At 39.8% G+C, this 27,753-nt stretch overlaps 7 protein-coding genes across 8 annotated transcripts; 2 read left to right on the top strand and 5 right to left on the bottom strand.

Annotated features, from left to right (window-relative positions):
• Positions 1–18: 18 nt before the first annotated feature.
• Positions 19–13,234, bottom strand: LOC145888942 (coiled-coil domain-containing protein 85C-like). Of its 2 annotated transcripts, XM_082979813.1 has the most exons (8): positions 12,918–13,234; positions 12,288–12,774; positions 9,092–9,177; positions 8,677–8,850; positions 3,155–3,238; positions 2,604–2,717; positions 2,504–2,530; positions 19–1,720 (listed from the first exon to the last, which is right to left on the bottom strand). In XM_082979813.1, exons 1-7 carry the CDS (start codon positions 13,155–13,157, stop codon positions 2,507–2,509), a joined length of 1,209 nt encoding a protein of 402 aa, XP_082835939.1. In that variant the 5' UTR covers positions 13,158–13,234; the 3' UTR covers positions 19–1,720; positions 2,504–2,506. The 2 variants fall into 2 exon arrangements, with proteins under 2 accessions (XP_082835939.1, XP_082835938.1); XM_082979812.1 differs by lacking the exon at positions 2,504–2,530.
• Positions 13,235–14,290: 1,056 nt separating this feature from the next.
• Positions 14,291–15,672, top strand: LOC145888548 (uncharacterized). Its single transcript, XM_082979322.1, has 4 exons — positions 14,291–14,579; positions 14,660–14,761; positions 14,819–14,935; positions 14,993–15,672. Exons 1-4 carry the CDS (start codon positions 14,344–14,346, stop codon positions 15,663–15,665), a joined length of 1,128 nt encoding a protein of 375 aa, XP_082835448.1. The 5' UTR covers positions 14,291–14,343; the 3' UTR covers positions 15,666–15,672.
• A 47-nt stretch (positions 15,673–15,719) lies between these two features.
• Positions 15,720–17,338, bottom strand: LOC145888549 (zinc finger FYVE domain-containing protein 21-like). Its single transcript, XM_082979323.1, has 7 exons — positions 17,095–17,338; positions 16,985–17,035; positions 16,695–16,863; positions 16,558–16,636; positions 16,392–16,501; positions 16,206–16,336; positions 15,720–16,126 (listed from the first exon to the last, which is right to left on the bottom strand). The coding sequence occupies exons 1-7, from the start codon at positions 17,218–17,220 to the stop codon at positions 16,076–16,078; spliced, it is 717 nt and encodes a 238-aa protein (XP_082835449.1). The 5' UTR covers positions 17,221–17,338; the 3' UTR covers positions 15,720–16,075.
• On the bottom strand, positions 17,305–18,760 carry LOC145888547 (small ribosomal subunit protein mS29-like). The gene has a single exon (XM_082979321.1). The coding sequence runs from the start codon at positions 18,721–18,723 to the stop codon at positions 17,434–17,436; it is 1,290 nt and encodes a 429-aa protein (XP_082835447.1). The 5' UTR covers positions 18,724–18,760; the 3' UTR covers positions 17,305–17,433.
• A 548-nt stretch (positions 18,761–19,308) lies between these two features.
• On the bottom strand, positions 19,309–24,757 carry LOC145890653 (general transcription and DNA repair factor IIH helicase subunit XPD-like). Its single transcript, XM_082981780.1, has 19 exons — positions 24,626–24,757; positions 24,219–24,396; positions 23,787–23,938; positions 23,489–23,630; positions 22,870–22,986; positions 22,674–22,797; positions 22,511–22,607; positions 22,111–22,244; positions 21,856–22,024; positions 21,673–21,791; positions 21,552–21,621; positions 21,418–21,487; positions 21,256–21,357; positions 21,041–21,196; positions 20,856–20,978; positions 20,731–20,803; positions 20,189–20,403; positions 19,910–20,053; positions 19,309–19,847 (listed from the first exon to the last, which is right to left on the bottom strand). Exons 1-19 carry the CDS (start codon positions 24,628–24,630, stop codon positions 19,755–19,757), a joined length of 2,283 nt encoding a protein of 760 aa, XP_082837906.1. The 5' UTR covers positions 24,631–24,757; the 3' UTR covers positions 19,309–19,754.
• Positions 24,758–24,926: 169 nt separating this feature from the next.
• LOC145890078 (testis-specific serine/threonine-protein kinase 6-like) lies at positions 24,927–26,483 on the bottom strand. Its single transcript, XM_082981117.1, has 2 exons — positions 26,176–26,483; positions 24,927–25,751 (listed from the first exon to the last, which is right to left on the bottom strand). The coding sequence occupies exons 1-2, from the start codon at positions 26,404–26,406 to the stop codon at positions 24,927–24,929; spliced, it is 1,056 nt and encodes a 351-aa protein (XP_082837243.1). The 5' UTR covers positions 26,407–26,483.
• A 215-nt stretch (positions 26,484–26,698) lies between these two features.
• Positions 26,699–27,601, top strand: LOC145890077 (testis-specific serine/threonine-protein kinase 2-like). Its single transcript, XM_082981116.1, has one exon. It carries the CDS (start codon positions 26,702–26,704, stop codon positions 27,599–27,601), a length of 900 nt encoding a protein of 299 aa, XP_082837242.1. The 5' UTR covers positions 26,699–26,701.
• Positions 27,602–27,753: the final 152 nt, after the last annotated feature.

The raw sequence follows: 27,753 nt of genomic DNA, 5'->3' as shown, positions 1-27,753 counted from the left end.
ATAAACCAATCACTAGGCAAAGGTGAATGTCTGTTTTAATGGCGGCCACACTAAAGTTGTAATACTGGTACATCGCAAAATATATGGGGCAGTATAATGGATGGTGGCAATCTCCCACAAGCAACAGTTGCAGCCAATTGCTAGCAGCAATATGCTCATGTCCAAGTTTAAGTGGTGCTGGAAAAGGAAATCTCACAATGTATCAGCAACTAATAGCCATAGAATTAAATACAATGAAAACAGAAGATTAAACAGAATCTTTAATAAGCAACAAACATGTGTTTGTACAATTTGGGTGAATTAGACATGGTTAACTTTCAAAAGCATTGCTTTACTGGTGGTTTCACAAATCCCTGCAATTCTGTTGGAAATGTGAACTTAATGGGAGTAATATGAACAAAAGCACACCTTAATGAGTAAAACGTTTTTTTGCCAGTAAATCAGGCACCAACAACCACAAGTGTTTGAAATGTGGAAGAAATCATGGGTACAAAAATAAACCTCTCAAATACTGGAAGAAACAAAACAGCAAATGCCCAAAGAACAGCAGAGTCTCAAATAAGATGATGCGTATTCCCAAAAGGCATCTAAAATTCTACGTAGCGGTGACTCTTCAGAAGTGTAGTAGCTCATTTAAAAAGTTTCTATGAGTAGTTGGCGATTGTTAAACAAGAGTGAATGACGCCAATACACATTTTAAGCACACTTCAGTGCAGAGGGCCATCTTCAAACTGTAATATTGAGCCATTAAATGCAGCTAGGTTGAAAGTCACCTTGAGAGTGTCATGTGTGTTTTTGATATGCAGCACCACGTTGATAGTTTGCACATATATAAAAAAATTTTGTTCCAAAAATCATTAAACAAATCCCTGTGGCTTAATAACACGATATGTTGCAATCACTTTTGTGCTGCTCAACACCATTGCCAGCTGTTTTGAAGGGTGCTCAAAGGTTCTTGACAAAAAGGACCCCAGATTTAAATGGCATTGCACAATTAAACCCTGTCATGTTTTATTGCTGGCCTAAATGACACCACTCATGTGACCCTTCACTTGAAATCAATATTGTGTGGGCCAGTTTAAGCGGAGCTTCAATTTTAAGGTTTCTTTGTTGAATGTCATAAACCCTTTTTGTGTGCAATAAAATTTAGCAATAGGTTGTCGTGAAGTAAAAAAAGCAATTATTGTAGAGTAGACAACAGGGTATTAGGGTGTAGATGGAAATTTACACAAAACATGTGTTTGAAGTGTTTTTAAAGAATTTTTTTTGGATCATGTTGGAAGTGCCCAAATGATATGTCCTTGTTACATTGTATGCAGCAAAGTACCTTCAAATGAAATAGGGGATTTGTTTTGAAAAACACCAAGAAAATGTTGACATTTGGTGGGGTTGAAAACAAAAATAGTTGCATAGAAAAATAAAAAAAAATGCAATAACTCAAATCACCCAAATGCTTTTCCAAAATTTGTGGTTGATTTGACGCCAAAGTAGTAACAGTAGACATTGTTACAATGTATTTCTTCTTAAAAAAACAATTATGCAAATGTTGGTGTTGTAGTTTAATGGACGACCCAAAAGGAAGCTTGAACCCATCTTTGTAGACACATCACAACTTGAACTTGGCAGTTTAAAGATTGCTCACACTGGCTGTCCTTGTTACCATGGTTTTGCCATTCACCATTTTTACTTTTCCTTTGTCCCCCAGTTTTCTCCATACAACCTGGAACATGAGGACATGTTGAGTGTTAACATCAGAAATATTTTTACTGTGCAGAAAAGACTTTTACAAATAATTGTACGACAACCCATTAGTACCCTCATTGTACCCATATTACTGAAACGTTCTATGGCGAAGAAAAACTTTACATTAACTACTATTCAACAATAAAATTTAAAGCATATGTGATATTCCACAGTCACACAGCTTGTAACTGCTCGCCAGAACAACATTTAGATGAAAAAATAAAACTGAATCATATCCGACTCCAACTGGCGTAGAACATAAACTTCCCTCAAAACAAATGCATCTTAGTAATTGTTTTGCCTGAAAACCTTGAGGCCATTATGTTGCACAACTGACTGCAATTACCCTGTCAATCAACTAACCACAAGCTTCAAATGGTGAGTGATGATTCATGCAAATGTTGTGACAGATAAAGTCATGCAAAACTCTGTGGTGTGCTGCAACTTCACTGGCAAAATATTTTTTTAAGTTGATGCTATCCAAGACCTTCGTTCAACTTTCCTTGTCACACTTATCTAATTTATTATAATCTAGTGTCTGCAAAAGGAACATATGAGATAATGTTTAACTCACAGTGCTTTAATCTATTTTCTAATACCTGTTTCCACTGAATAAACCTCAACTTCTTGCATCTACCCATTTGACTCATCTTGACTCTAGGCTGGCTACAGACTTGCAAACAGTGAAACATTGTAAGTGGCAACAAAAAACCCTGTGTAGTATTAGGATGCTTTCAAACAGCGACGTTCCGTTACTTACTTGTCATACAAACGAATCCGCCGGGTGCTGGGTAAGCAATAAATAAAAATGTAAAGTTTTTAACCTACTTCGATAAACTACTTAAAGTGCGTACACTTACATTGCACATTTCCCGCACCATTGCTTTTTCCTTATCGTCGAGGATGGTTGTGTCGGTTGAGGGAAAGTCCCCCTTACCCATTTCCTGGTCCAGTTGGTCGTGAAGTTCTAAAACCTGTACAATGATGCATTAATGAGACTGTATAGGTTGAAACAGTGTTCACTACAATTTGCAGCTCAATCGTTGCATTATGGCTCTACAACGATTTGCAACTAGAATGAATGTAATCATATTTTGAAAACAAAGCATCCAGCCATTGGAAAAGATTTTGTGTCAATAATACAGGGGTTTTACAATCGTTCTGTGTCAACTTCAAAATAAACTAATTGTGTGATTGATAAACCTGCATTTACAACAGATCTACGTACGGTTAAAATAGCAACATTGGGTTGAACTACAAATCCCCTTTTAAAAAAATAATGGGTTCCTTTGATTAGTGTTACTCAACCGTTTAAACCCCTAAGCCAAAGGTGTTTGTGTCAAACCGCTTGAGTGAAATAATCAGTCATCCTTCAAAGGGATTAAAGCAACCTTCAGTCCAAGGAACTTACCTTCATTGCGTAAACGATAGCTTCGGGTTTTTGGGGCGACATGGAATTGGAAGACATGTTGCTCTCGCTGCCGGAAAGATGATTCTAGAACAAAGCGAAGAAAAACATTTAAAAATACGAGGAAAATACAACAAGGTTTTGGCGAAAGTTTACTTGTTTTTTTTGGATTAGGTTACGCAATATTGTGCAACAAAGGTTTGGTAATTCCACCACCACCCACCTCTGCTCAATTAACCTATTATTATAACACTGAAACAAATACGGCCTCGCCTCGTCTGTTTAGTAACAAAATACACAAACGATCGGTAGTAGAGGGTTTCCCAATTCACACCAACGGTCGTTATTGTTTGGTTTGTGGTTCCATCATGTACTGGTGGCGCAATAGAGAAAGGGCCGCATTATCAAGTTACCAAGGAGCCTGTGCAATTTGTAAAACGACACGGCACAAATTGCCTTGAAAAGTGGCGCGTGACACTCGAATTGGGAGTTGTGGGGCTCGAATAGCAATAGACGAGCAATTTCGTAGGTGGCTCCTGCGAAGTGATGGGTGGGCTCTGCGGGTGATGGCGCACTTGGTAATGACCGGAGACTTATTGCAAAGTATGCGCGGCGGTGGTCCTTAGGTGGATGTTTTAATTTTGAAGCCAATTATTATCACGATGATGTTACAGATCGATGGACTTTTATAACGGATGGATTGGACTGAATTGCGCTACAAGCTTTGTTTATTTTTGAATATTCGAAAAGGCTGTTTAAACTTTTTCGATTTCTCTGCCATGGCAGGGAAGTTGAAGTTGGGTAACATAACATAAACACATTAAAATAACAACGGAATAGTGTAACATTATGAAAAAAAATAATGTGTGTCCATATTAGGTGAACACACACGCTATTCTGAAAGCACACCAACGTCGCACTCGACTAATTTAAATACGAAACCTATGGCAATATATATTGAGCAAGTGTTCGTTTAAACAAGACAAACCAACAGCACGCGCCCGGGTATTTGAACACACTCTCGAACAGAAGAGGCGGCGGGACATTTCAAACAATGCGAATCGTCAAGTGAGGAAGCGATTAAAGCGAAACAGGAAACAATAGCAAGTCTCTAAGCGTACTTCGACCTGCTGTCAACCTTCTGTCCCTGTCACTGCAAAGCAGCTGAAACCATTTATCGACGGTTTACGACTGTTAGTTATAGGCCGTTTAAAGAGAAGACATGATAGCCAACAAAACTGTCATGAATTTACGGTGCCATATTTGAAAACAACTTACTATTATTTCTTTTAATCCAAGCCATTATGTTTGATAAATTATTAAAGAGTGTAATAGTGTTGATGATTCACAGGCAGAAATCTACGATTTTTGTGTGGTTTGACATTGATGACATCTAAAAACAAATCCTTCAGCAATGCCAAGTACAGGCAATGTAAAACATTACGTTACGGTTGAATAAACATTATATGAAGGTCAAAGAACAAACCAACTACTCTTTGTCCATTTTCGGAAACGAGGGCGTTCAAAACCTCGTAAGTACAATGCAATTACAAGCAATTTCCGAAACGTTATGGGTTCGATTTCACGCCGACTCAGAATCAAGTATCATGTCCTTGTTATGACCCCGCACGTCCCATGAGGGAGAGCGCAGATGACGGATCAGAACAAGGACAGACAACTGTGAGATGGAATCTATTCGGTCGAATGCAGTTGCTGCGCTTGGTTTTACATGATTCTTCTCCAGTCATGTGGCATTGAGTTGTGAGATTTTTTTTACTTTTAGCACCTTACACGTTTACTAGATATGAAACGAATAACAATGCTTTAGTGCTGTATATTTTGCAGTAAAATCGCCAGTCGAACAAACATGTTAAGATTGCGAAACCAAGTGAAGCATTTTGCAAGCCGGCCCAAAACGTAGCGTTAAGAAACCACAAACTGCGCAACTAACAACCGGCAATGTAGCAAGAGCCAACTGGGACGTCAACAAAGCAATCAATATGAACACCAAATAGAGCCTGCCGCTAACAGTACTTCGTTTTAATTGATCGGGACATTCAAATCCAATTCTACGCTGTATATCAATTCGAAGCGGAGAGATCAACCAGGGTCGAAACACGCAATTTTACAGCCTTGTTCTAACGTCGAGCATAAAGCAATTAAGCCTTAGTGTTCGGAAGTTCATTTTAAAGCGGCGGTGAAGTTTGAAGAGCAAAATAGGGATTATGCTCACTGAAAACGATCGATTGTGCAGTTAGGGAACAAGTCTAATTTCGGCAACGGGGACTGACGGACGGCGCCTTTTGGGGTGCGGCATTGGTAGTGTGCAAACAATGCAATCGATAGGTTGCAACCTCGTGCGTGCATTTGGGTGCTTAAGTGGTGCACTCAGTCAGAAGCCAAGTCCATACAAGGAGAGCAATGGATCGGATGTTTTGCTTTTGATGTTGTTGTGGAGACCCAACAGAAAACAGTTGTTGTATTGTCATGCCACACTCATATGTACTTATATATTTAGCATTTGCAACTGCTGAAAAACAGTATTTTTATTCACGCCATTTCGCTACATACACATGCCCTGAAAACGAGTCACATGACCACGGCGTCTGTTAATGTCAAAATTGCAACGGTGAAATCTTTGCAGTGATCAAGATACAAGGGTGGCAACTATTTCATTGTTCACGCATTTTAACAACAGAAAATATCCCTTTTATTTTTTAGCTATATTTAAAATATGGTATCAATATGCAACAGCGTTGCCCAGTACACCATTAGCTTTTGAACTAAATCATTTACCAAGGAAAAGGCTGGCAATAACAAGTTGGGAGGTCCTATTGCTTTCGGGGAAGTTGGAAACCATAAACACATTTGTGCTTTACCGCGAAACATAACCACAAGACGAGCAAGACAAACGCACCTATGTCACTTTCCAAATCGCGAGCAAATAAACCCCGAATGGAAACGCTCGCATTAGTGCCCCACAGCGAATAGAACGTTGAAAGCCAAGCCAAGCGGGTGAGGAGGGGTTGCCTTGACGAGCGTTGGTGAGCGGTCTATCTGTTTGCCAAGTGACCGCGAATGCGGAGCCCCGCTTTGCTAGGTGTATCGATTGCACGTAGAGATAGACGCAAGTTCATATGAGCGCGGAATTAGCTAGCTCACTCGAGCGTAGCGCGCTGCTGGTGTGGTTGTTTTGAGGAAAACACGAAACGGCAGACCGCCTGTCGTATAACCCGCACCACTTACGAGCTTTCTGTCTTCCGACCATACAAAGGCAGTCGTTTTTAAAGGGGGCTTTGCACAAAGCCGATACGGATTTTCAGCCCGAAAACGATTTTCTAAATGATGGCCTCAGTGTGAACTTGATATTCCAAATTCATGGAAACATCTGCACTAAAGTGTTATATTTAGCATGGCAAAAAATCCTAGGGATGCAATTTGACGTTGAAAACTGGACTTCACACCTGGTCAATTAGTGGACTGGAAACGACTTTTGTATCCAAAACTGACCGCCCAACGGCGCAACAGTATTTTGTTGTACGTACCGGAACAACAAAACAAACAAAAGGCCAAGAACAAACGGATTAGCGAATTGGGGCGCATATCAGATCGAGGTCAATCAATTCACCGGGACTGACCACGTGATTTGGCTCGTCACAGCTCTACTTGACGTAATAGGATTTTGACCAATAAGCGGCGACGCACTGTTTTCCCCGCCTGCCACCGTCATATTTACGCGCAGCTGCTGACGGACATCAATAAATAGTCATGTGACATTGCAACACGCGTTAATAAAGTGTCGTGAATGTGACACACCACATCAGGGCAGTGTAATAAATCCTAAATCTATATTAAATCATCCTGCATGTCCTACCAACCGTGGAAGCAATCAAGTTATCGCTGCCCTTCCGCAAAAGGAGGTTGAATGAGTCCAAATTAGAAAACGGTAAATTATTGTAAGCCGTAAAAACCCACACAAACGCACACAGAGGTGCCAAACGGCTTTAGATTTAAGCTGTTATCATGCGTAACAAAACAAACACTTTCTGTTACGTCATTCACCACGATGTGTCAGGCGACGGAGAGATCACTGCCATCGTCATAAAAATATATCTTAATGCATAAGTGGAATACTACTCGGCAGTCGTGGGAAGACGACGCCCAACATCCGTATCCACAGAATTTAGCAACAGGATTACGATCGCCAACTTCACGGTTTATCTTTCATCGGGAAAAGTGCCTCGCAAGCGCGGGCGAGCAAAACCGATTGAGCGTTACAAAAGTTGAAACGAACCGTGGCCCACTCAACGGAGCGCATCGCCTGCTGCTCAAAGTTTACTACGATGCTTCTGTGCGCGCCCCCGCCAAGCCGTGTGCTTAGACGTGTACAGTTACACTATATATTACGGTGCTGCAACTGCCCCTAACGTAATGCGATTTTAATAGAAACTGACGCGTTCAAACATAGGGGGTTGAAATACCCGCACCCGAAAGCCTCCCGATGAGTTCAATAATTAATTTCGGAGCCTACGCCGACATCTGCAGGTGAACCACAGTTGGCGCGAGTTTATACGAGCTGAACCGAGCATATGCCACAAATCAAAAGCGGGTAGTCCCTTTAACCAAGATAATTTAATTTTTCGCAGCTTTTGCGTTGTGGACGGTCGGACGCCCGAACCATTTTGTGTAACTGCCACACACTTTCAGGAAAACTACGTTGAAACCAAAGCCAAATGTCTAGAGGTCACAAAAATCCCACGACCGGTAGCTACAAAGCTCAGAGTCGCTAAGCCTAGATAAAAGGATGAATGCCGACAGAGGCTGCATTCTGCTCCGAGCAAGGACTAAAACGTCATGATTTTCAACACCGACCTATCACAAAAGTTTGTAGGGCCTGACACCAATATATTATTTTGTGAGTGCGGTTCAGCCAATGGGCATAACTCTCTCACCAACCATATAATTTACGACCAAAAGTTCAAACAAACATTCGGCGAAGCGAAGCCTGCAGTGGCGCTGGAAACACAGACAGCAACGCTGAGGTCAAAATGACGCATTTTGCAAAAATCAATGCGAAAGGAGATTGCGCTTGTCCGCGACGCGCAATCGTTCTGTCCCAATCGATAATACTTATTGCGACCGGCGACGACATTGGCGGCGTGGAGGTTTCGATTTGAGCAGTTTACGTTCTGTTCTTACGTTTATTGTAAACTCTCGTGAGCTTAATGTTTTACCGGTCAGCGACGGGACAACCAACCAATGCAGTCAAGTGATACACACAGATTACATCACTTTCGCCAGCCATTCTTGCTGAACGAAAGTAACGTCAATGTTAAGGAGCGTATGCCAAAAATGTGGTGCGTACTAAATGTGTTGGTAGCCAGATGGTTGGTTGGGCCTAACGTATTATTACTCATAAGCCATGTTTATCCCTTGCAAAAGCTCGAGGCACAACTATAGCCACAAGCTGACAATAAATGTACAGGGTGCTGCTCGTAACGCTCCTCGCACACAAGAAGTCTCACCAAGGAGGGGACTCTTCCGGGGAGAGGTTTGGCGCTCATCGCCGCTGACGCAGTTGATGACGTCGGGAGGACGGAGGAGGAAAAGAACTTCCTTTCCAACTTCCCAGGAGATCCGATCCCATCGGTCGTTGGAGGCGGGGGGTTGGGGATTGAGGTTGGAGGGGGGACGGTTATCTATGAAAGTAAAATGCCGTTTATGTTTAAAAACAGAGGTTTCACAGCAGTTTCGCGAAAATTTACCATTTAAATAGGATTTTATTTCACAAAAGTGTAGGTTGGGGCAAAAAGGGAAATAGTTTTGAATAAAATAAAATAAATGCAAAAATATTTGCAAAAACGCTAACAATTACCACTGTCAATTATTAAAGTGTTTCTATATCTCGTAAATGAAATAAGAAGAAGATAGACGACCCACCCTTTTCACCCTTCCCTTAGATTCCTCCTCCAGATGACGGACTTTATGTTCAAGGTAGCGCAGGTAGCTTTCTCCGTGGGATGGATCTGGAACAAAATCAAGACGCAAAATCAACGTGAGTAAAAAAAGCAATTTGGCTCAAACGGTTTAAAACGATCGATGTTCAGGTCAACGTTCGTAGACTGGCGGACATAGATGTTATAAGGCTGCGGCCGTTAATGGAGGCTACGATCAATAGGTTAAAAGACGCTGGATCAATCTAAAATACCCTAATTCGTTGCACGAAAGATTAGGATTAACTTAGGTTGTTAAGGGGGCCGAAATGTGCAAGTAACCGGGCATTAATACAAAAAATAGAAAACGTATTTAAAGACTAATGTTACTGGTTATAGCTCTAAAAATTATTTAAGTTTCGCCGAGCCACTAAGATATAGTGCAATATTTGAAAATTTGCGCATTAGGTTGCACATATCCAATAAGGTTTGTGACTTGTAAGTTGTCACGGAATCACAGAACATTTTTTATTTTAACAGTCTGCCCTGAGGAAGCCTAGCTGGATAGCAGGCGAAACGTCGGTGAAAACAAGTTACGTTTTTATGCCAGAAGAACAGACTATTAAAATACAAAATGCCTGGCAGCAACAGCAACATTACATTTGTTATCATAGAACATTTGTACGAGAAAAGCATTTCAGAACCCACTACAAAGAAAAATAGTCAATGGACCTTTAGGCATAAACTATGAAGAAAGGCCAGTCCGAAACAACATCTAAGAAAACGGTCGACGTTCGTAAATGCCATACGTGGTAAGGAAGCATGGGGAGCGACCGTCACAACATAAGAGATCGATAAACGGTGGGAGGCCGGCCAAGGACAAAAACTTTTTTACAAGCTGCCAGTTCTGGAACCCGGAAACCTTGACTTGGGCTGTCGGAATCGATTTGCAGCGCGCTAAGTGATTTTACGGTGACATACAGCTTTTTTCCTGCAAGTCTCTGTGACGAAACTATTCAAGCTGTTTACAAAACGGCATTGTTTTGGGTTGAAATGTTAAATGGTATTGCTGGTGTTTGAATGCAGTATTTTGGGGAAATGTACAAGTATTTTAATGCCACAGAGGGACACGGTTCGCAAGTCAAATTTATTCCTGCCCATCTACGCCTATACATTTCATAAACGGTTTGCCGTACGCCGCTTTAGTAAGGAGAACGGGGTGGGGAAGTGTATTGCTCGGTCTATTGATAGGAAATGCAAACCAAACATGTCGGCGGTTTTGGCGACGGCAACCGCTCCAAGGGACAATATTACACGCAGTTCGCACTATTCCCAACAAAGAAAAACAAAACAACGTCAACCATCCAAGTAGGAACGGTTAGAAGAAGGCGATAGTTGGGTGTCGAGAACACGGCACAAATGGGCGAAGGAGGGTTTTCAAATCACAACATCTGAGCGCCCGCCGAAACAACAAAACCGACTCTCTGGGTGATCGAGTGGTCGCCGACAAGCCGATAAAAACCTTTCCCGAGCACTTGGGCGGAAACGTACCGACTCCACAAAAGCCGACAACTCGGTGGTTTTAAGCGCTTACACGAAGTTTAGTTGAAAAGAGTCGTTGTAGTAAAAGAAATGACATGTTGTTTCAGTGAGTTAATTCGCTGCTTACGGGACTTCCCTTTTTAACTTTGTTGTTTTGTCTCGGTAATTAGTAGCAATCCGTGCTGCGATGTGCCGTAAGAAATCTTCTAATCAAAAATATAAACGTCACTCCCTGAGCAAATGTTATCGTAAGACCTGGGTCGTAGGGATCGCAGTTGTACGCTATACCGCTTAGAAGGTTGCGTCGCGAGGCAAAAACGAAACAGAAATCGAGCAGGCGCTGTGGTTAGCGGCGGAGAAAACACCCTTACGGCAGACAAACTCAACCTAAAGGGCAAAAACGCGTCAACGTGTACATAGGTCCACCTCACCGTGTCTATGCATTATTGATGTCAGACACGGGTGTGTAATGAGACACACATGCAACCGGTATCGGGTGATAATACTGGAAACTACCGCTGTGCTGCTGTCTAATGATCTTGGCTACTGTTCGGATCGCATCATGTTTATCACACAAGCACGTATGTTCGGCCGCACAGTCGCTGATGCGTGCCGAGGAAACCGTTTAAAAGCGAATGCGACTTGCCCTGTACACCTGGCTTACTTGCTGCCCCTATGTTTATGGCGCAAACAGATTGTGGTGTTTATAAGCAAGTGGCAGCTCGCTAATTTTCCGTGCGCACTGCGCGATCTTTGGCCTTTCCACTGTGCTTGTGGATAAAAGGGCAGATGTGGTTGATATCTGTCAACCCTTTGATGTTGATTTTCAAATAAATTCTACCCATAGAAAAAACGAAACATGACTTTTAACATTATACTTGACACATAGTTAAACCATTCTGGCAAAACTAAATTGACAACAAAATTAAAAAAATATCTACACAATTCAAAACGAAATTCCGAATATTTTTAAATTTATGTTTAAATTGTTGATATTGAGCCCATCTAAAAGTACTACTACGACCAGATTACAAATACTTCTCAATTGACCTACAGACCTCAACAAAAGAGCCAAAAAAACCTCAACTGGTATTTTTAGAAGTGTGAGTCATAGCCAAGTTTGTGTGGGCAGCAGAGACTGGAATCAATGAGTGTTTGTTGTTAATCAAGCAACAGTGGAAGAAAATAAGATCCAAGTAGACGCACAACTTAAACGAAAAGCATTTTCAAGAATACTGTATATAACTATAATGTTTGTGCAGTATAAATTTGTGTTGAATCTGCTTCGGGCAAATAGATGTAAAAGTTTGCTGTTGCAACAAAAACAGATAACAGTTTGTTTGAAAGCTAAACAGGATTGTAAGTAAGGTGCATGGACCTTTAGGCCACTTCATATCATCCTCAAACAGGAATAAGCCATATACAAATATGCGGAGTCAATAAACCAGTGCAAAGCAAAAGACCTAACATTCCAATGTAGAGATAACCAGCCAAACCAAACATGCTTGAGAACATTATACCACGTAGTTTCCCACACTGTAGCGTGTTAATTTTGTGTGCCTAATATGTTTTCCAGACTACTTATTTCATATTCAAATTACATCTACTTATATAGCAACCAGCTTGTACATATACACACCTTACTCAAACATGCAACTCACCAGGAGAATAAAGGTTGTCTTTAGAAGCAACACCCACTGTTTGTCTGTGATCGGGGCTGCATGTGCTTGTAGTAGAACCATTGCTACTTCCATCTCCAGAGTCTCTGGTGCCAGCAACAGTTAGAAGTGCACTTGGAGGGCCTGGCAGGCCATCATGACTATTAACAGAGTTCCTGCTACCAGCATGTTCCTGATCAAGCATTATGCAAAGTTCTTTAAGATTGCGGTTTTCATGCATTAAGCTCAATTGTCTCTGCTCAAGCTCTTTGATTTTAGTGTGACAATTGGCCAGTTCTTTTTGCAACACTCCTGTGGCATAACGGCCAAACATTTGCCATTCTCTTGCCACTTTTTTGGCCTTCTCTCTGTCATCATCCAAGAAGCAACATATTCCAGACAGTTCTTCTTTTTCCTGAAGCAAGATTTCTTTGTCCTGCATAAGCTTCTGGTTGACTTCTCTAACACCACGTACTTCTAAAAGGTGGACCTTGAACACAAAAACAGCAGCATGTAAGCATATATTTCTGCAAGGCTGAGTGCAGCTACCATACTTACTACACACTTACATACCTATGTTTTTGTTGTGTGACTTAACAGTGACTTAAAAAGAACAATGTATAATTTTTTAACCTGTAGTTTGCGATTGACATCTTTCATTGAACGGCTGCGTTCGATTAGCAACTTTTTATGCTCATTTTCAGCATGCCTCAACCTCTGAATAACCCGGTCCACTCCTTCTCTCCTAAGTTCATCATCACTAAGTGACTTGAGAGTCGGAAGTCCATCTCCACGATATGAAGGGGAAGAGGAAGACGATGCAGTTGACGAAGATGTGGATGAAGGGGATGATGGCTGAATGTTGTAATCCATTTGGTCGATATACGTCCACAAAATTTGTAGCAGGGCACCAGCAAGTTTATCACCACATTTGACAACACTACCAAATGTCTCACTAAAAACGTGTTATTTATTACAATTCAACAACAATATGAAACATTTGTGGATAATCACAAACTTGCCTCTACTTAAACTACATGCCACAACTTGCTTTCTCCGAGATACAAAAGTAAACGCTATGAACGTATCATGAGGAATGAACGTAAATACGTTTTCGACCTTGCGCGATCTATAGTAAACGCGCGTTACTTGTTCGATTCCGAATGTAGAGAAGTAAGCCAACTTTTCTCAACCCTATATCAACGATAACAATGTAGGGCGCTGCGGTCCCCGAAAACCTTTAACAGCTTGTCGCCTTTTAAACGCGCTCTTGTGTAACGCTGTTACAAGGAGCTATTTGCACAACAGCGTCTGGCGTTTTTTGAAAAACGCTGCGTCTCCCACGAAATGCTGAATACAGAACATGTGCGCCATCTCGCGGATTACTGTTTTACCACTGTAAAGTTGCATGGATTAAATTCAAACGTTTGTACTAAGTATTAAATTGGTCGCATGTTGGCTATGGTTCGCATATGAGCGAGTATTAAGAGCAGCGATTGTTACTCTGCAAGGCTAGCCTAATGCACCATATTCACACCGACACTCTACCAACCTTATTTGCATTGAGTAGCGACAACGTAGGATTATTTCACAAGAAATGCAAAGTGAAGGAACTTATTTCACCCAAGGGTTAATTAAAGGGGCCTAAAATATGCGCTAAAATGGGTCGGCACTGTTGATTCAAGTATTATGAGGAGCAACATTCCCCTGTTTTGAAACCAACATGTTTAACTGAAAAAATATATTAGGTACAGTAGCAAGTTTTTACTTTATTATTAATGCACACTAACCAAACGTAATCATTAAAACACTACTGAAATCATAAAGCAGTTGGCGGTAGTTAATACACAAATTGCTATTAATTTTATTTAAACCGATCACTTTAAACTCAAAAAGCTGTCAACTAAACATATTTTAAGTTTGTTGACATTGTACCTCATAGTTATGTCATTTATCTGATACGGTACACCGAGAAGACACGTGTGAATAATGTATCTGTATGGAAAACAGTGTTGACACTGGAAAGATTTTTGCGGTTGGTGTGAAGTTTAATTGATTGATGTCGCCGCTAAGAACTGAGAAGGAAATACTTAAAGATGTGTGTGGATCAATTTCCAACCAACAAGGGTTTGCATACCACCTTGGTGTTTTGGTACAAGTAGCCTACAAGCACAGTTGTGCCCAGCGCTCGGAAAAGTTTTTTCATGCCATAAAGAAATTGGAACGAAACACACGAAAGTTCGTTTCGTTGAAGCTGTCAAAAAGAGCAAAAAGGGTTCTTAATGACCATGACACGTAAGCTTTTGTAAATTAACAAACCACATTAGTGCCAGCCTATATATTGATTAAAGCTCATTAACTGTTTCTTTATACAGTGCATGTATAGCAGCAACCACTTTGACAATATTTTCTGAGGTTTTGGCAAAGGGATATCTCATCCTACTTGAGTCCTACAAAAATTGTATGGAATGTGTAAGGTGAGTTAAACTGACATTTGTTGTACATACAAAGTAACATTGTGGATTGATTTTTAGTCATTCAATGGCGCAGTTGAAGATTGAACATTTTATATCACTCCACATGTTGTTGATTGGCATATGCAGTAACATCAGACAACATGTAAAAAATCTATTGGACAAAATAGAAGAATGGTGAGGCAGATTTCTTGCAATAAGTTACAGCATGACTAAGTGTTTTCTCTTATCTAGGTACAGTGAAATCGCTGAACACCTTGGACAATACAACGTGACCCTTCAAACTTTGCCAGCAAACATCGCTGAGAATGTCAAAAAAGAAATTAAAGAAACAACAACTTTAAAATTGCCATCATCTCTGCATAAGCTGTTTGGTGAAAGTTTGAATGCCAATAACAGTTTGGACCAAAACAGATCTTTTGATGGCGATCAAGAAACCTTAAACCTGGAACTCCATGACATGCTAGCAAAATTGCCTGGTTATAGCTTAAACACCAGTGACAGTTTCTTGACCCATGACATAACAGATGGAAATAACACAGATCTTGGCACTGTTGTTAATCGGTCCAACCTGACTTCCATACTTTTGCACAACAGCAATATTTCAAGCAGTCATGTAAGTGATGGTAATATACTGCAAACATCTCAATTTAACAATTCACAACTACCAACTGAAAAGAAAGTGAATGATACACCATTAGATCATGCTACTGTTTGCCAACTGCCGTTACCACCACAAAGCATAAACTTGCTTCATAAAAGGAAGGCTAAAGACAGGCTGAAAATAAGAAAAATGCAAAATACTCCTCTTAAGTATAAGCGGTACCACTATAACTTTTTTAAATTGTGCAAAAGAAGATGGTTGAAATCGCAACCTATACAACACACTTTTTTTGATTATATGTGATTTTAATTACAATAGTACAACCTTGAAATATTCACACATCAATTGCAGCAATATGATTTGAGTAAAAACGTCATAAAGTAAAATGTCGTAAGGCTTATTGTTATCCACAATCATAAAACAATGGTTTGCAATTCAGACTAACTGGTATTAGGTAATTTCTTTGTTGTCCATTGTTTTTATGCAAAATAGTGTGAACTGAAATAATAAAAAGGCACAAAAAAAAATTAAAAACATTTAGTCACAGTATTTATTGCACAATTAATCTCCAATTTGCTTCTGCACAGATATTTCATTTAACTGCAGTTATTGTCCATTGAGATTTTGTATGTTTGGGTTTAATATTTATCAATATATGGACTTGTACAAGAAGTGATCTGATAATAATATGATAAAGTATGTGGAAAGTAGGTTTAGGCCAAGCTTTCATCATCTCCTCTTGCTTCAAATAGGAACTTCATTGCCTGTAAAAACTTATAAATCAGCAAACTACCGCCACACTTCTTTACCGAACTATAGTAAAAAATAACATTATCGACATACCTGTCGAAATGACGAGAGCCACGGAGCGTTGGCTGTTTTGTCAACTGATTCATATGTCTGGTGGTGAATAATTACACTGTCATCATCGTCTTTAAACTTTATTTCAACCGATTTGGTAATTTTAGGGCCACCTGAAATATAAGTTCAAATTGAGAGGAGGCTTTGAAAAATACAACAGCATTTTGCCTTCGTCCGAAGTTGTCCTGAAGTTCACCCATACAATTTTTGATAGAGTAACGGTCACTGGAGACTCATCTGTCGATGTGCTTTTTCTTGTATGATGATGAAGAAGCTGACTGCATGTAAATAATATTTTTAAAGCAATGTTCCTACGAAAAGTTTAAAAACCCACCGATTGTCAGTTGATAATGAACACCGAATGGTTCCAAACTTCTTGCTGTTATTTTCATCAGCAACAATAAAGTCACATTCTGCACCCAATTAAAAGCATGTTATCTTTTTTGAATTATGTAACACTGTATCCACAACCTGTCATTAGAGTCTTCAGGCATTTATCATAGAAATCCACCTCTGCTTTTGAAATAACAGCACATTCATAACACTGTCGGACGGGATCAACAAAATACATTCTTTTCAGTGGCAAAACATGGTGACAACATCGATCACAAAAGCATTTTCCACATCTCCGGCAGTGGTGCTGTTAATAATTCATCACATTTTACTGTGAAGTTTAAGAGTTATACAGAGGAGTGTATTGTGTGTTTTATGCCAACAAATGCTAGCATGAAAAAATTAATCAATAATAAAAACCACAGTACCTTGCGGTTGAAAAAATCAAACGTTCTACTGCAAGATCCACAGATAAGACACTGCAACAAACAAACAATAAGTTTAAAAGTATAATGTTTTTAGCAATGATACTACTTGCCTCTTTGTCTGAAACCCACATAGGCTCAGGCAAAGCAAATGGGCAAGCAAATGTATCTGACACTGGAATCATCCGTAGGCCGCTCGGGGACTTTTCCAGCTTTCGGCTGGAAGTATCTGTGGTCATGTCTGTTACTGTTTTTCTCTCAATGTAAAACACAACAATACATTACATTTTGTTGACAAATGTTTCTACAAATGAGCCACCTAAACAAAAGCAATGTTATTTTCACAAAAGTGATGAAGCAAATGATTCAATTGTCATTTTTTAAATAACAAACTGTGGGCCAAAAACTTGATAAACCAACAGGCCTAATGGGGCAATAAAACCAACACATCCTTAAAAAGCACTGAGACATATTTGAGCTAGGTCTGCTGGGTTATTGTAGCAGAGTTGCAATACCTCTGCTTCTCCAGCCTCTGATAAACAGTTTCCTGTTATCCACTTCTTGTCTTTATAATAGGCAAGTTGGGACATGACCTCCTCATTTGTCAATTTGTCCACATGTATTGGTATATGGGGGTCCAGCCAATCAAATCCCTTTTGTCCCAGCAAGTCATAAGGATGACTGCCTGGCAGCACATAATTTTTCTTGGCCATCTTCACCAGATTTTGTGAGTGAAAAGCAGCAATGACTGCGCCGTTTGACCATGTACTGCTAATTAATTTCAGTAAGTTATGCCCATATGACAGTTCATGCATGTGTAATTTATTCTTGTGTTTCAGTGAAAGTTTTGTTTTTTCAAAGAGGTAATTCACTCCATCCACCAATACCAATGTCCTTGGCATTGTACTTTCATCCTGCAGTCGAACTTCTTTCATAATAGCACCAATGACATCTGTGGCAACACCTAAACGGGCTTGTCCATAATCCACAAGAGCAGAAAAGGTAGTTCCCACATCTGATGACTCATGTTTGGACCAAGTATATTTCACTGTTGTTTTGATATCATTTAGCATAGATCCATTAATATCCTTAAAAATATTAAGCCAAGTTACCGCTCTATGGGGAACATTTATTCTTTCTTTGTTCCAGGTGGATGGCAGTATTTCCTGTGCTTGGGTCCGTCTAAATCTTGCATTATAAACCGTCCATCTCCAAAGGTTATAATTAGGCACCACAAGCCAACCCTCGTTCATGCAGTAATGTGTGCCATATGCCAATAATGTTGTTTTACCAGACCCTTGTGCACCATGAATCAAATAACGGTTAACAGGGGCAGAATAATCGGCATTTCTTAAGTAGCTAACAAGTTCCACACCTGGTTCACGTATTACGAGGCTTGCTTCATTTAGGCTTTTAGCCTGTTCCTGAAACTGGACGGTAAAAGCCCCAGTATTGTAATCTTTTGCCACCAACCTCTGGTAATCTTTTCCTGGTATGGTATACATTAATCCTACATCATCTGCAGTATGGTTTGTCGGGATATTTTCCTTTGCCATGTAGTTGTTAAGTTTGCAAAAGTTGGCAGGATCGGTTAAAGAATGTGGCTTAAGTTTTGTGTCTTGCGAAAGCAGTCTTATAAAAGTCCCACTTGCCGTCTCTTGTAACGAACACGCTCCATACCACTCATGATACCCCACATTTCTTGTGGCCAACAACAACTTGGCTGCTTTGTGCGACAGCATTGCATCCGAGCGAAGTAGCGCCTTGTCAACTCCTAAATTGAGAATCGACGAGTCGTTCAACCTCACCTCAGCGGTCACGCATGAGTTGCTGCATTTTAATAAGTCGTGGTTGTCTACTCTATACTATATGGTTGGCACCATTGGTGCAGAGCAGCAAGAGCAAATTATTGCGTGACAACTTAATGTACACGATGATCAGAAATACACCCATAGTACTTCTGATGCACAAGAAAACTTCCTTTTTTTACCACACCGGGATTTGAACCCTGGTTATTACGAGTCTGGGCACGAATCCCGATCACGGCGCTTGGTCAATGCTGTCAACACCCGCCCAGAAAACTTCCTTGTTATTCACATTTTTCGCGAACCATTTGCGGATCCCTCGTGTAGAGTCAGCAAATACTTTTGGCGCGGTTTAAATTACAGAGTAAGGCAATTAGAGCATATTAAGATGACTTATTTCGTTTATTTTTCCAGCAAGTGCATATTTCCACTTCACTATCGACAAAATGCTTTAGGACTTGCAACACCATCATAGTGAGCACTGTAAAGAAACAGCGTACCACAGGAATATTTTGACAGGGGGTAATTACTTTTCCATAGGGGATCCTTTAACATGTAACTTACAAGTGAGTTTGACATAATAAGTATAGAAGGTTGAACTGGTTTGGGTGCCGGACAGTAAGCTTACTTAGGCTACAAACTTCATCAGTACCCAAAGGTAAACAAAAACCATCGTCCGGGAAACGCTCGCGCAGGAAGTCTATGTGCGGATTGTTGACAAAATTAAATCTCAAATTTACGATGTAACTGTCTCATACGTGACATTTCAGTGAATGCTAAACTAACTTATTCTACTGTGTAGATCTTCATGTAAAAATGCATATAACACAGATGAAGAAATAAACAGTATTTTGCTATATATTGCGAGATGTAAGACGACAACTGGAACTTTTGGCACCAACTGAAGTATTTTGTGAACACAACGAACACATCGCACTGCCCAGATTTTGCAACAAATCCAATTCAAACTAAACTTGGTGAGCAATTTGTCTTATTCTTTCTCGAAACTCCTCCGATTGCAATTGTTCAAGGGTTAATAACGACAGTCCAAGTTGGTCTTCCTGCAATGCAAAAGTGAACTCCAATATAACTGTATATTTTAGATAGTTTCTTTTCATTGTACCCTCGAAAAGGGTTGAGCCATTAAACGTAGAAATCGTTTGGAGATATGAACGGCCTCGTCTGTCGACAGATTGAGGACAGCGTCGGACAAATGCTCTTGAATCCATCGAGGTAATTTGCTCTTTTTGTCGCTTCTAGCAAACCTCTAAAATATTTCACTAATGTAAGACATACGTTGTTTGTTAATAGTGACCGTGCCTGATTTATCCGTAAACGTCAACAATTACTTATTGGTCACGTTAACTCACATTTTTACCATATTGTTTTGTTGTTAGCTTACTTTGTCTGCGAACACCATGATACCATAGTCCGTTTTTCCACGTATTACGCGACCAACACATTGTGCGGCATGACGCATGGCGTCGAAGGTAAGAAAATCGGCTTCGCGTATTTGAAAATTGTCCCGCAAGTACTCGAGACGGGCTTTGAGAATTCGGCTCTGCGTGTAAACGTAAGGAATGCCAAACATGATGACAGCTCTTCCCATGTGGTGCGCTGTTTCAACAAAAACGTGACATTTTTAAGCACGCGACAAGGCTTAATCTTTGGAGTATCAATAAAGCATTGAAAGCAGGATCATTTTTGTCAGTAGGGCGTTGGTACAAATCCCACGACTGGTTTCTCCAAACAATACGTGAAGAACGTAATTATGATATCTTTGTTCACTTCACTACACCCACAGTTAATTGTTCCACTAGAAAATTTTAAACTTTTACCATTTTTTGACAAGCAAGTTAATCAGTTTATGCAGCAACAAGTTTTTCACAATATTAATTCTACCGTCACTCATACCAGGTTTCTATTTTATATATTAAAACTTACTAAAATCGATTCCTTCAGATACTTTCCCCCTGGCTACAGACAAAAGTACTGCACCCCTTCCATTTTCACAAGCCTTCACAAACAAACATGTTAGCAGTTAAAAAAAAATCAGTCCAACTTTGTACCTCCTGGTACTTGTCCAAGGCCATGCTGGTCTCTGCTGCATCCTGTGTCTCAATAAAAAGTAACTTATTCTTCTGGACATTCTCCAATATCCCTTGCTCATACCAACTTGCTACTGTGTTCTCCTTTATACATCAAATTTCATTATTTACCATAGAATGGATATTAGCACCTACCACTATCTTACCATATAGGAATAGGAAACAAAGAAACACACAATACCATCAGGTACGATTCTGGACATTTCAATCAAAAGATTGCCATAGTTTCGAATCACTGCCACGTCTTCACGGCTTTCGAACCTTGAACTGATGGCCACTTGGTCGTTACCTCTGGTGATAACCTGCATCACAGGTGCAACCAATGATTAAGTGAGTAACTTCCACTATGATGATTCGCTACCATTGGACAGAGACACTGTCTCGATAAGGTCATGGTAAAGGTTGCCATGGTGACTGGTTGAAAATCCAAAATTCTTGGATACATGTCAAGAGGAGATAGTGTCTAGAATGAAATATCATCGCTATAAATACAACAAACATAGCGAAGAGTTGACACAATTACCCCGGAAGTGATAATAACACTTTGAAATCTTGAAAACACAGGTTTGATAGCAATTGAGGCATCCATGCAGCTGTCAAAAATAAAGCCGTATATTTACACAATAAATTGTGATCTGATATAACATTATAGTAAACCTGAAATGCATGATTGGATTCAAGATTGTTGGAGTTTTATCGTCAAATGGTTCTATTAAAATTACAAACCCTAAACAATATAAGTGTTATTATAGTATGACCTTGTTTAAAAATAGTGCACCTTTGTTGTACGTGCTCACTAGTGTAGCAAAGTTGGCGATTAGAACCAAAGGTGAAAAGTCAGCCATGCTTGCCAACTCCAAAGTGCGCAATAAAGAACGAAGCCTCTCAGAACAAAATCTGCAAACACAAAATATCTATTAGGAGTGGGCATAGAAATATAACTGTTCATTGTTTTTCATGCCTCAATGGTTTTCGGTCAATGCAAACTTGATCATAAATGTCACGCAGAAAGGAAACAGGGGTTTCGGAAACAACATGTCGAACTCGCAGCCTTGACTTCAAATACTCAACAAATCGCCTCATAAAAGCAACGAAGTGTTCAGCATTCCTAATGTTACCAGGAACAGCCTCTGTTTACAAAATTAAAAAACATAGATTTATCTCAAGTTGGCAAAATTTTGCATCCAATGTCTACATGCAAGTAGAGTTATTTCACCTTGTAAAATTTCATCCGGGATAACAGGGTTGGACAATATAACATCAGTCTCACGGGCAAGGTTTGCTTCTCGAAGACCCTCTACCAGGCGTTTGTACTCATTGCGCAATTTCTCCTGATCAGATTCGCGGACTCTGTAGCAAAAGTTTGACTATATAGAGTGACAGCCTGTTTGACTTTGACTATATAGAGTGACACCCGATTTTTCCAAGATAAAGAATGGCAATTTATGGGGACATTTTCCTATTTAATGATGTTACATTGCCACACCTTAAAGACCCATTCGTAAAAAAGTGAAAATATTACTTAAACCAGTCCATAGTGCAAATAGGTTGGGAACCCTGATGGAGGTTTTGTAGGAATAATCAAATCAGTGCTTTTTATACAGGAAAAACTGTACTTTTGAAGGTGGTTTTGTAGTGCATCAATGTTCTGCGAACACCGGTCCAATGTTCTGCGACCAATTGTCACGCTCATAGATTCAATGCAGACATTGTCTAAATCAATAATACAAAATAAGCCATTCTTAAGACAGTCATCACAAACAACTTTCCAATACCAACCTATGTTGTGGGCTTCATCAAATACCACAACTGCATTTTTGGACAATTCTTTTGAAACCAGATCTGCTATTTTGGGATCCAGTAAATAATGGTAACTATACACTACAATGTTGGCATGCATTATCTGAAATACAGAAATGCTGCATTTAAAAGTAACCCAATGCAACTGCAGTTAACCCTATGGGACTCTACTTACACTGTATCTGGCAAGGAAATAGGGACACCACCTTTTTATTCTTCCATACCTGCGCAGGTCGTCAAGGTTGTACACACCAGCAGGCAATGTCTCCTCTCGCCCACCAGCATCAAACTCCTAAACATGAAACAACAAGGAGATAACCCATGTAAATCAACATTCGATTTACTGAAAATCATAGTTGCATATAAATTTACATTTACGGATAACCATGCAAATATGTAACTTACCATTGGCCTCATTTTTGTTTACTTAAGGAGTATAAAATGTTTTTTTTCTGTGTATATGGGTATTGGAATATCTGATTTACAGCAATGCAGCCGAATGTTTTAACTTACATATACACTGGTTGACTATGAAAACATATTGTTTTAGTACATATAGGTGAATGTTTCTTGCAATTCAAATAGAACATGTATATTTGTTATGGTCAGTGTATTCCGAAAAGTTTGTTAATCATTAAAAATAATGAAATTTTGTCATACAGCATCATAAGGAATATATACTCTTATATTTTGCTGAATAGTAATCACAAGTAGAAAGCAGCATATCAAACTACATTTCAACAACAAAATTTAGGTAAACACGGATTTAAAATCCACCTTGTAATTGTACTTACTTCATAAAAAGAACACAAAGGCACATTAGGGTCATGTCTACTTTTTATTCTGATGTGCGAAGCTGTGAGAGCGTGGCATTTGCTGTCAACCTCTTTTCCAATACCAGCTGTTTTTACTTCTGAGTTAATGCACAAATTTTTCCTGCAACAAAAGTTGATTAAAATTATATATCAATGAACCAAATAAATGAAAGATTTCACAGATATATATAATTATACAACATTTAAAATTTATTGCCCTGAAATAAACAAAAAAGTAACTGCTTCTATGTCATGGTTAATAAAAATCACAAACTACCTGGCACTCAAAGCCAAAGCGAGAATTTTGGGCATTTCACCAACTTCTTTTGTGTAATATTCCATCAGTCTCTGGAGCTCTTCAAGCACTTTTTCAAGTTCAGGAACAGTTCTCGAACAATAAAGTAGCTTGCTTACCGTCTGGGGATATTCCTTTGATAAGAACAGTTTCATTAGATTGAATTGAAATTCCATTTACAAATTTAATAGTTCTTCCGTAGAGTAAAATTCAAGCATGATTTTGGATTTTAAAATGGTTTACTGAACATTTTGGAGTGGAATTTGCACAAACATGTCATGTAACAATGTTACATACACTAACTTTGAAAGCCGTATGCCCTGAAAACTAGTGGGATTTAACTTATTTATAAATTTCATCAAATGAACAATGGCCCAGAATGATGTATATTGAACTAATATATAAAGTAATCACCAGGTGATAAGCAACAATAAGTGATAACAGAGTGGCAGTCTTTCCTGTTCCGGAAGGCATTTCCAATACTCCATGACCTTTGGCATCCAGAGTCCTTTTAAGTTCTATCATATAAGAGTACTGCTCTGGATAAATAAATTCATAAGGAAAGTACACAAGCAGGCCTTCCACATTGAGTCTGCAAAGTTTCAATAAACATATGTTAACTACACGCAGAAAACAATTATTATTATAACAGTCTTTGCCTTGTATAAATGAATCACGTCCATTTTGTTTACTTAACAGTTGCTTATCACTAACCCGAAAGCATCAATGGTAATGTTTGTTTATATTTTACAGCACTTTTTGGCGATGAGAACAACTTACTTTAAATTAAGAAAATTAAAACAGCTTATGTTAGTTCTTACTTCATTGCTTTTGAATGAACTAAAGCATTTAATAATTAAAATTCCGTCTATAATGCTTGTTGTTGCAGATCATCATCAAATTTGTTGCTCGATCTACATCTGTGTTTTCAACTTTCACAACACAAAACACGTGGGTAAACTTTGAACCCAAACAAACATGTTTGATTTCTATGCAAGTTTAATATTTTTTCATTTCAGACATAGAAACACAAACAGATTGATTTGTTGATCTGCAAGGCAAGTTGTCAATATGTTATACAAGTAAAAATAATAGCTACAGCCGTTTCGTTTGCTATTTTTATTAAAAATTCTGGTGGCGCTTGTTTTGAAAAGTCATGGTGGGCATGCTCATACGCAATCGCGATAATACAGATGGAGTGGCTACTGCTGGTGCCTTTGAATCTACATGACACATTTCAGCAAAAGGTGATCCGGCATGAAAAGTTCTTCCAATCTTTCGTTTTGTTATTTCAGCAGGTGGAGCTCGACTCTGCCTGGTAATTGTCGAGCATTTTATCGTGCTGCTGTTCATCCACTTTGATCGAGAAATATCATACAGTGTAATCCTTCGGTCCGACTCCACAGTAAGAAGGGACCTAATGAGTTCTTGGCACTCGTTCGAAGTCCGCGGAAAGGAGGGAAACTCCAAGACTTTTGCTTGGGCCCTGGAAATCCTGCGAACGCTGCCAAGATCGTTTCCTTCGCCAAACGGCATTCCACCTACAACCATTTTATACAGCACCACCCCCAAGGACCACACGTCCGTCTTCCAGGGGTTGTACGGCGTTCTTTGCAATATTTCAGGGGCGCAATAGGCGAGGGAACCGCAAAACGTGGTACTATTGACTTGTCTGCTGCCAGTGGCCACGTCCATAGCTTTCGAAAAGCCGAAGTCGCATAATTTGATCTGACCGCGCGAGTCCACGAGAACATTTTCTATTTTAATGTCGCGGTGAGCCACCCCGCGCTTGTGCAAGTAGTAAAGCGCTGACGCTAACTGCCGAAACCAGTTGCGAGCCTGATCCTCTGGTATGTGGGAGCGCAGCTCTATTTGCCGCCTAAGGTTTGTCTGGGCGTACTCCATTACTATGTATACTTTTGCTTCATTTTTTGCTACCTTGTAAACCTGAAATACGAAAGGGACATTAAGGAAAAGTGATTCCATACGTTAAAAGTTATGCATTCCCAGAATTCAGTTTTTTCTGGCCAAATTTCTCTAACATGGCCATTTTTTGAAATGTTTTGCATCAATATATGTCAGCAGTGCCACATCTTTCATTGATTACGAGTAATTCGTACTGCATATACAAGTCAATGCTCTTTGAATAGCAATGATACTAGTTTGACTTTTACCGGTGACCTTTCATAGTTAGTTTTTCTTTAAACGTAATTCAAAACGTTTTCAATTTGACTTTCTTGTTAATATTTGTTTTTTTGATGAAAGATTTATGAAAGATTGGTTTCAAGAAACTTGTAGGATATATTCTAGTTCAGTATTTGGTAAACCGTACATTGTGTTGTACAACCGATTTTACGAGCCAACGAAGTACCTTGACAATGTTTGGGTGATCAAGGGTTTGGACGTTTTCAAGTTCGCGCGGAAGAAAACGGTTTTTGAAGCAGGAGCTGCAGTTTTTCAAATCAATAATCTTCACGGCAACTACACCAGCGTCGCTCACCCGAAGTGCGCAGTGGATAGTGGAAAATGAACCACTGTTGATGCGGTCGCCCAACAGGTATCCAGCAGTGCGCAGAAATACCGAGTCCGCCAAAACAGACATTCTTTTTCCGTGCAAAACGGGCGCTAGGAGATTGCGGGTGTTTGATATAGACACCTTTTCATTTCTACGGAGTCTGGTTGGCCCTAAACTAAAGCCTAGTCCTATGTAATTTATGTGTTGAGAAAATTGCCTTGTCAGAAATCCATTGTTTGGTGTGACAATTGTGCATTATGCAATCACTACGAACCAACAATGACGTAACAGCCTTTAATCCAAGCGTATGTTTGGTCATGACATAGAGGTACATTCGACACAGAAATGTGGCAAAGGGAACCTTCAAACAAGAGGGCTTGTGATGGGTAAATTAAAAGCCCTTTTCTCTGGAGATGATAGTGCGCTTTTGCAGAAGAAGGGTTACACACTGCTGGGAGACCTCGGCGAGGGCACCTATTCTAAAGTCAAACACGCTACGTGGGTAAAAAATGGTGAGAAGACACCACTTAAGGTAGCCCTAAAGATCATCAACAAAAAAACCGCCCCAAAAGACTTCCTCGAAAAGTTTCTGCCTCGTGAAATCGAGGTAATGAAAAAGGTAAAGCACCCGAATCTGATTCGCCTTTACGAGCTGTTCCAGATTTCCGGTCGTTTATATTTCACCTTGGAATGGGGCGGACACGGCGATTTGCTGCAGTACATTCGCCTGCGAGGTCCGACGAAGGACGACGAGTCTCGTCGATTCTTTCGCGAAATGTGCTCTGGTGTGGAGTACATGCACGCGCATGACATAGTGCACCGTGATCTCAAATGCGAAAACGTCCTACTGAACAAGAGTAACTCAATTAAGATCGCTGACTTTGGATTTGCTCGCGAAATTAAACCCAATGAACTGAGCAAAACCTACTGTGGCAGCGCGGCATATGCGGCTCCCGAACTTCTCCAGGGCATTCCCTACGTGGGCAAGATAGCCGACATGTGGAGTCTCGGCGTGATTCTTTACATAATGGCGTGTTCATCCATGCCTTATCGAGATTCCACCATTAAAACATTGATAAAAGACCAAATGGAACCGCTGCATATTCCAAGTAGTCAGGCAAAGTCATTCAACCCAGTGCTGAAGGATTTGCTTTCAAAGATCATGTGCTTTGATCTGAATAAGCGCTACATGATGGCGGAAATCAAGTTGCATCAGTGGTTTAACAAGCCGAGCGATTCTGCAGGCGAAACCGATGGTTTGTTTTTGTACGTTGGTTGGTAACTTACCGCGTGCTGACAACAGCCAAAACAAATTATTTTGCATATGTATTTTAAAGCATTGCGCAATATTAGTGGAAGATATGATAACTAGTTCATGATTACTGACGCAACCTTACTTTTTAGCGGTAAAATCTCTATGTAACTGCGTATGTT

This window comes from Ascidia mentula, chromosome 2 (genome assembly GCF_947561715.1).
Source record: "Ascidia mentula chromosome 2, kaAscMent1.1, whole genome shotgun sequence".
Classification (NCBI taxonomy): domain Eukaryota; kingdom Metazoa; phylum Chordata; class Ascidiacea; order Phlebobranchia; family Ascidiidae; genus Ascidia; species Ascidia mentula.
The sequence above is the reverse complement of the archived record's forward strand: the minus strand, read 5'-3'. Positions and strand labels throughout refer to the sequence as shown.

Coding starts and splice junctions, on each gene's coding strand:
- LOC145888547 (XM_082979321.1), bottom strand. CDS start 18,723: ATGCTGTCGCACAAAGCAGCCAAGTTGTTGTTGGCCACAAGAAATGTG.
- LOC145888548 (XM_082979322.1), top strand. CDS start 14,344: ATGTCGCCGCTAAGAACTGAGAAGGAAATACTTAAAGATGTGTGTGGA. Junction 14,762..14,818: donor AATTGTATGGAATGTGTAAG/GTGAGTTAAACT, acceptor ATTGATTTTTAG/TCATTCAATGGCGCAGTTGA. Junction 14,936..14,992: donor TTGGACAAAATAGAAGAATG/GTGAGGCAGATT, acceptor TCTCTTATCTAG/GTACAGTGAAATCGCTGAAC.
- LOC145890078 (XM_082981117.1), bottom strand. CDS start 26,406: ATGTCTGTTTTGGCGGACTCGGTATTTCTGCGCACTGCTGGATACCTG. Junction 25,752..26,175: donor ATCACCCAAACATTGTCAAG/GTACTTCGTTGG, acceptor TTCGTATTTCAG/GTTTACAAGGTAGCAAAAAA.
- LOC145888942 (XM_082979812.1), bottom strand. CDS start 13,157: ATGGATTACAACATTCAGCCATCATCCCCTTCATCCACATCTTCGTCA. Junction 12,775..12,917: donor ATGTCAATCGCAAACTACAG/GTTAAAAAATTA, acceptor TTTGTGTTCAAG/GTCCACCTTTTAGAAGTACG. Junction 9,178..12,287: donor AGACAACCTTTATTCTCCTG/GTGAGTTGCATG, acceptor ATTTTGTTCCAG/ATCCATCCCACGGAGAAAGC.
- LOC145890653 (XM_082981780.1), bottom strand. Junction 22,608..22,673: donor TGATGAAGCCCACAACATAG/GTTGGTATTGGA, acceptor TTATTGATTTAG/ACAATGTCTGCATTGAATCT. Junction 20,804..20,855: donor CCTTGGACAAGTACCAGGAG/GTACAAAGTTGG, acceptor TTGTTTGTGAAG/GCTTGTGAAAATGGAAGGGG.
- LOC145888549 (XM_082979323.1), bottom strand. CDS start 17,220: ATGACCACAGATACTTCCAGCCGAAAGCTGGAAAAGTCCCCGAGCGGC. Junction 17,036..17,094: donor TGTGGGTTTCAGACAAAGAG/GCAAGTAGTATC, acceptor TGTTTGTTGCAG/TGTCTTATCTGTGGATCTTG. Junction 16,864..16,984: donor TTGATTTTTTCAACCGCAAG/GTACTGTGGTTT, acceptor AATTATTAACAG/CACCACTGCCGGAGATGTGG.
- LOC145890077 (XM_082981116.1), top strand. CDS start 26,702: ATGGGTAAATTAAAAGCCCTTTTCTCTGGAGATGATAGTGCGCTTTTG.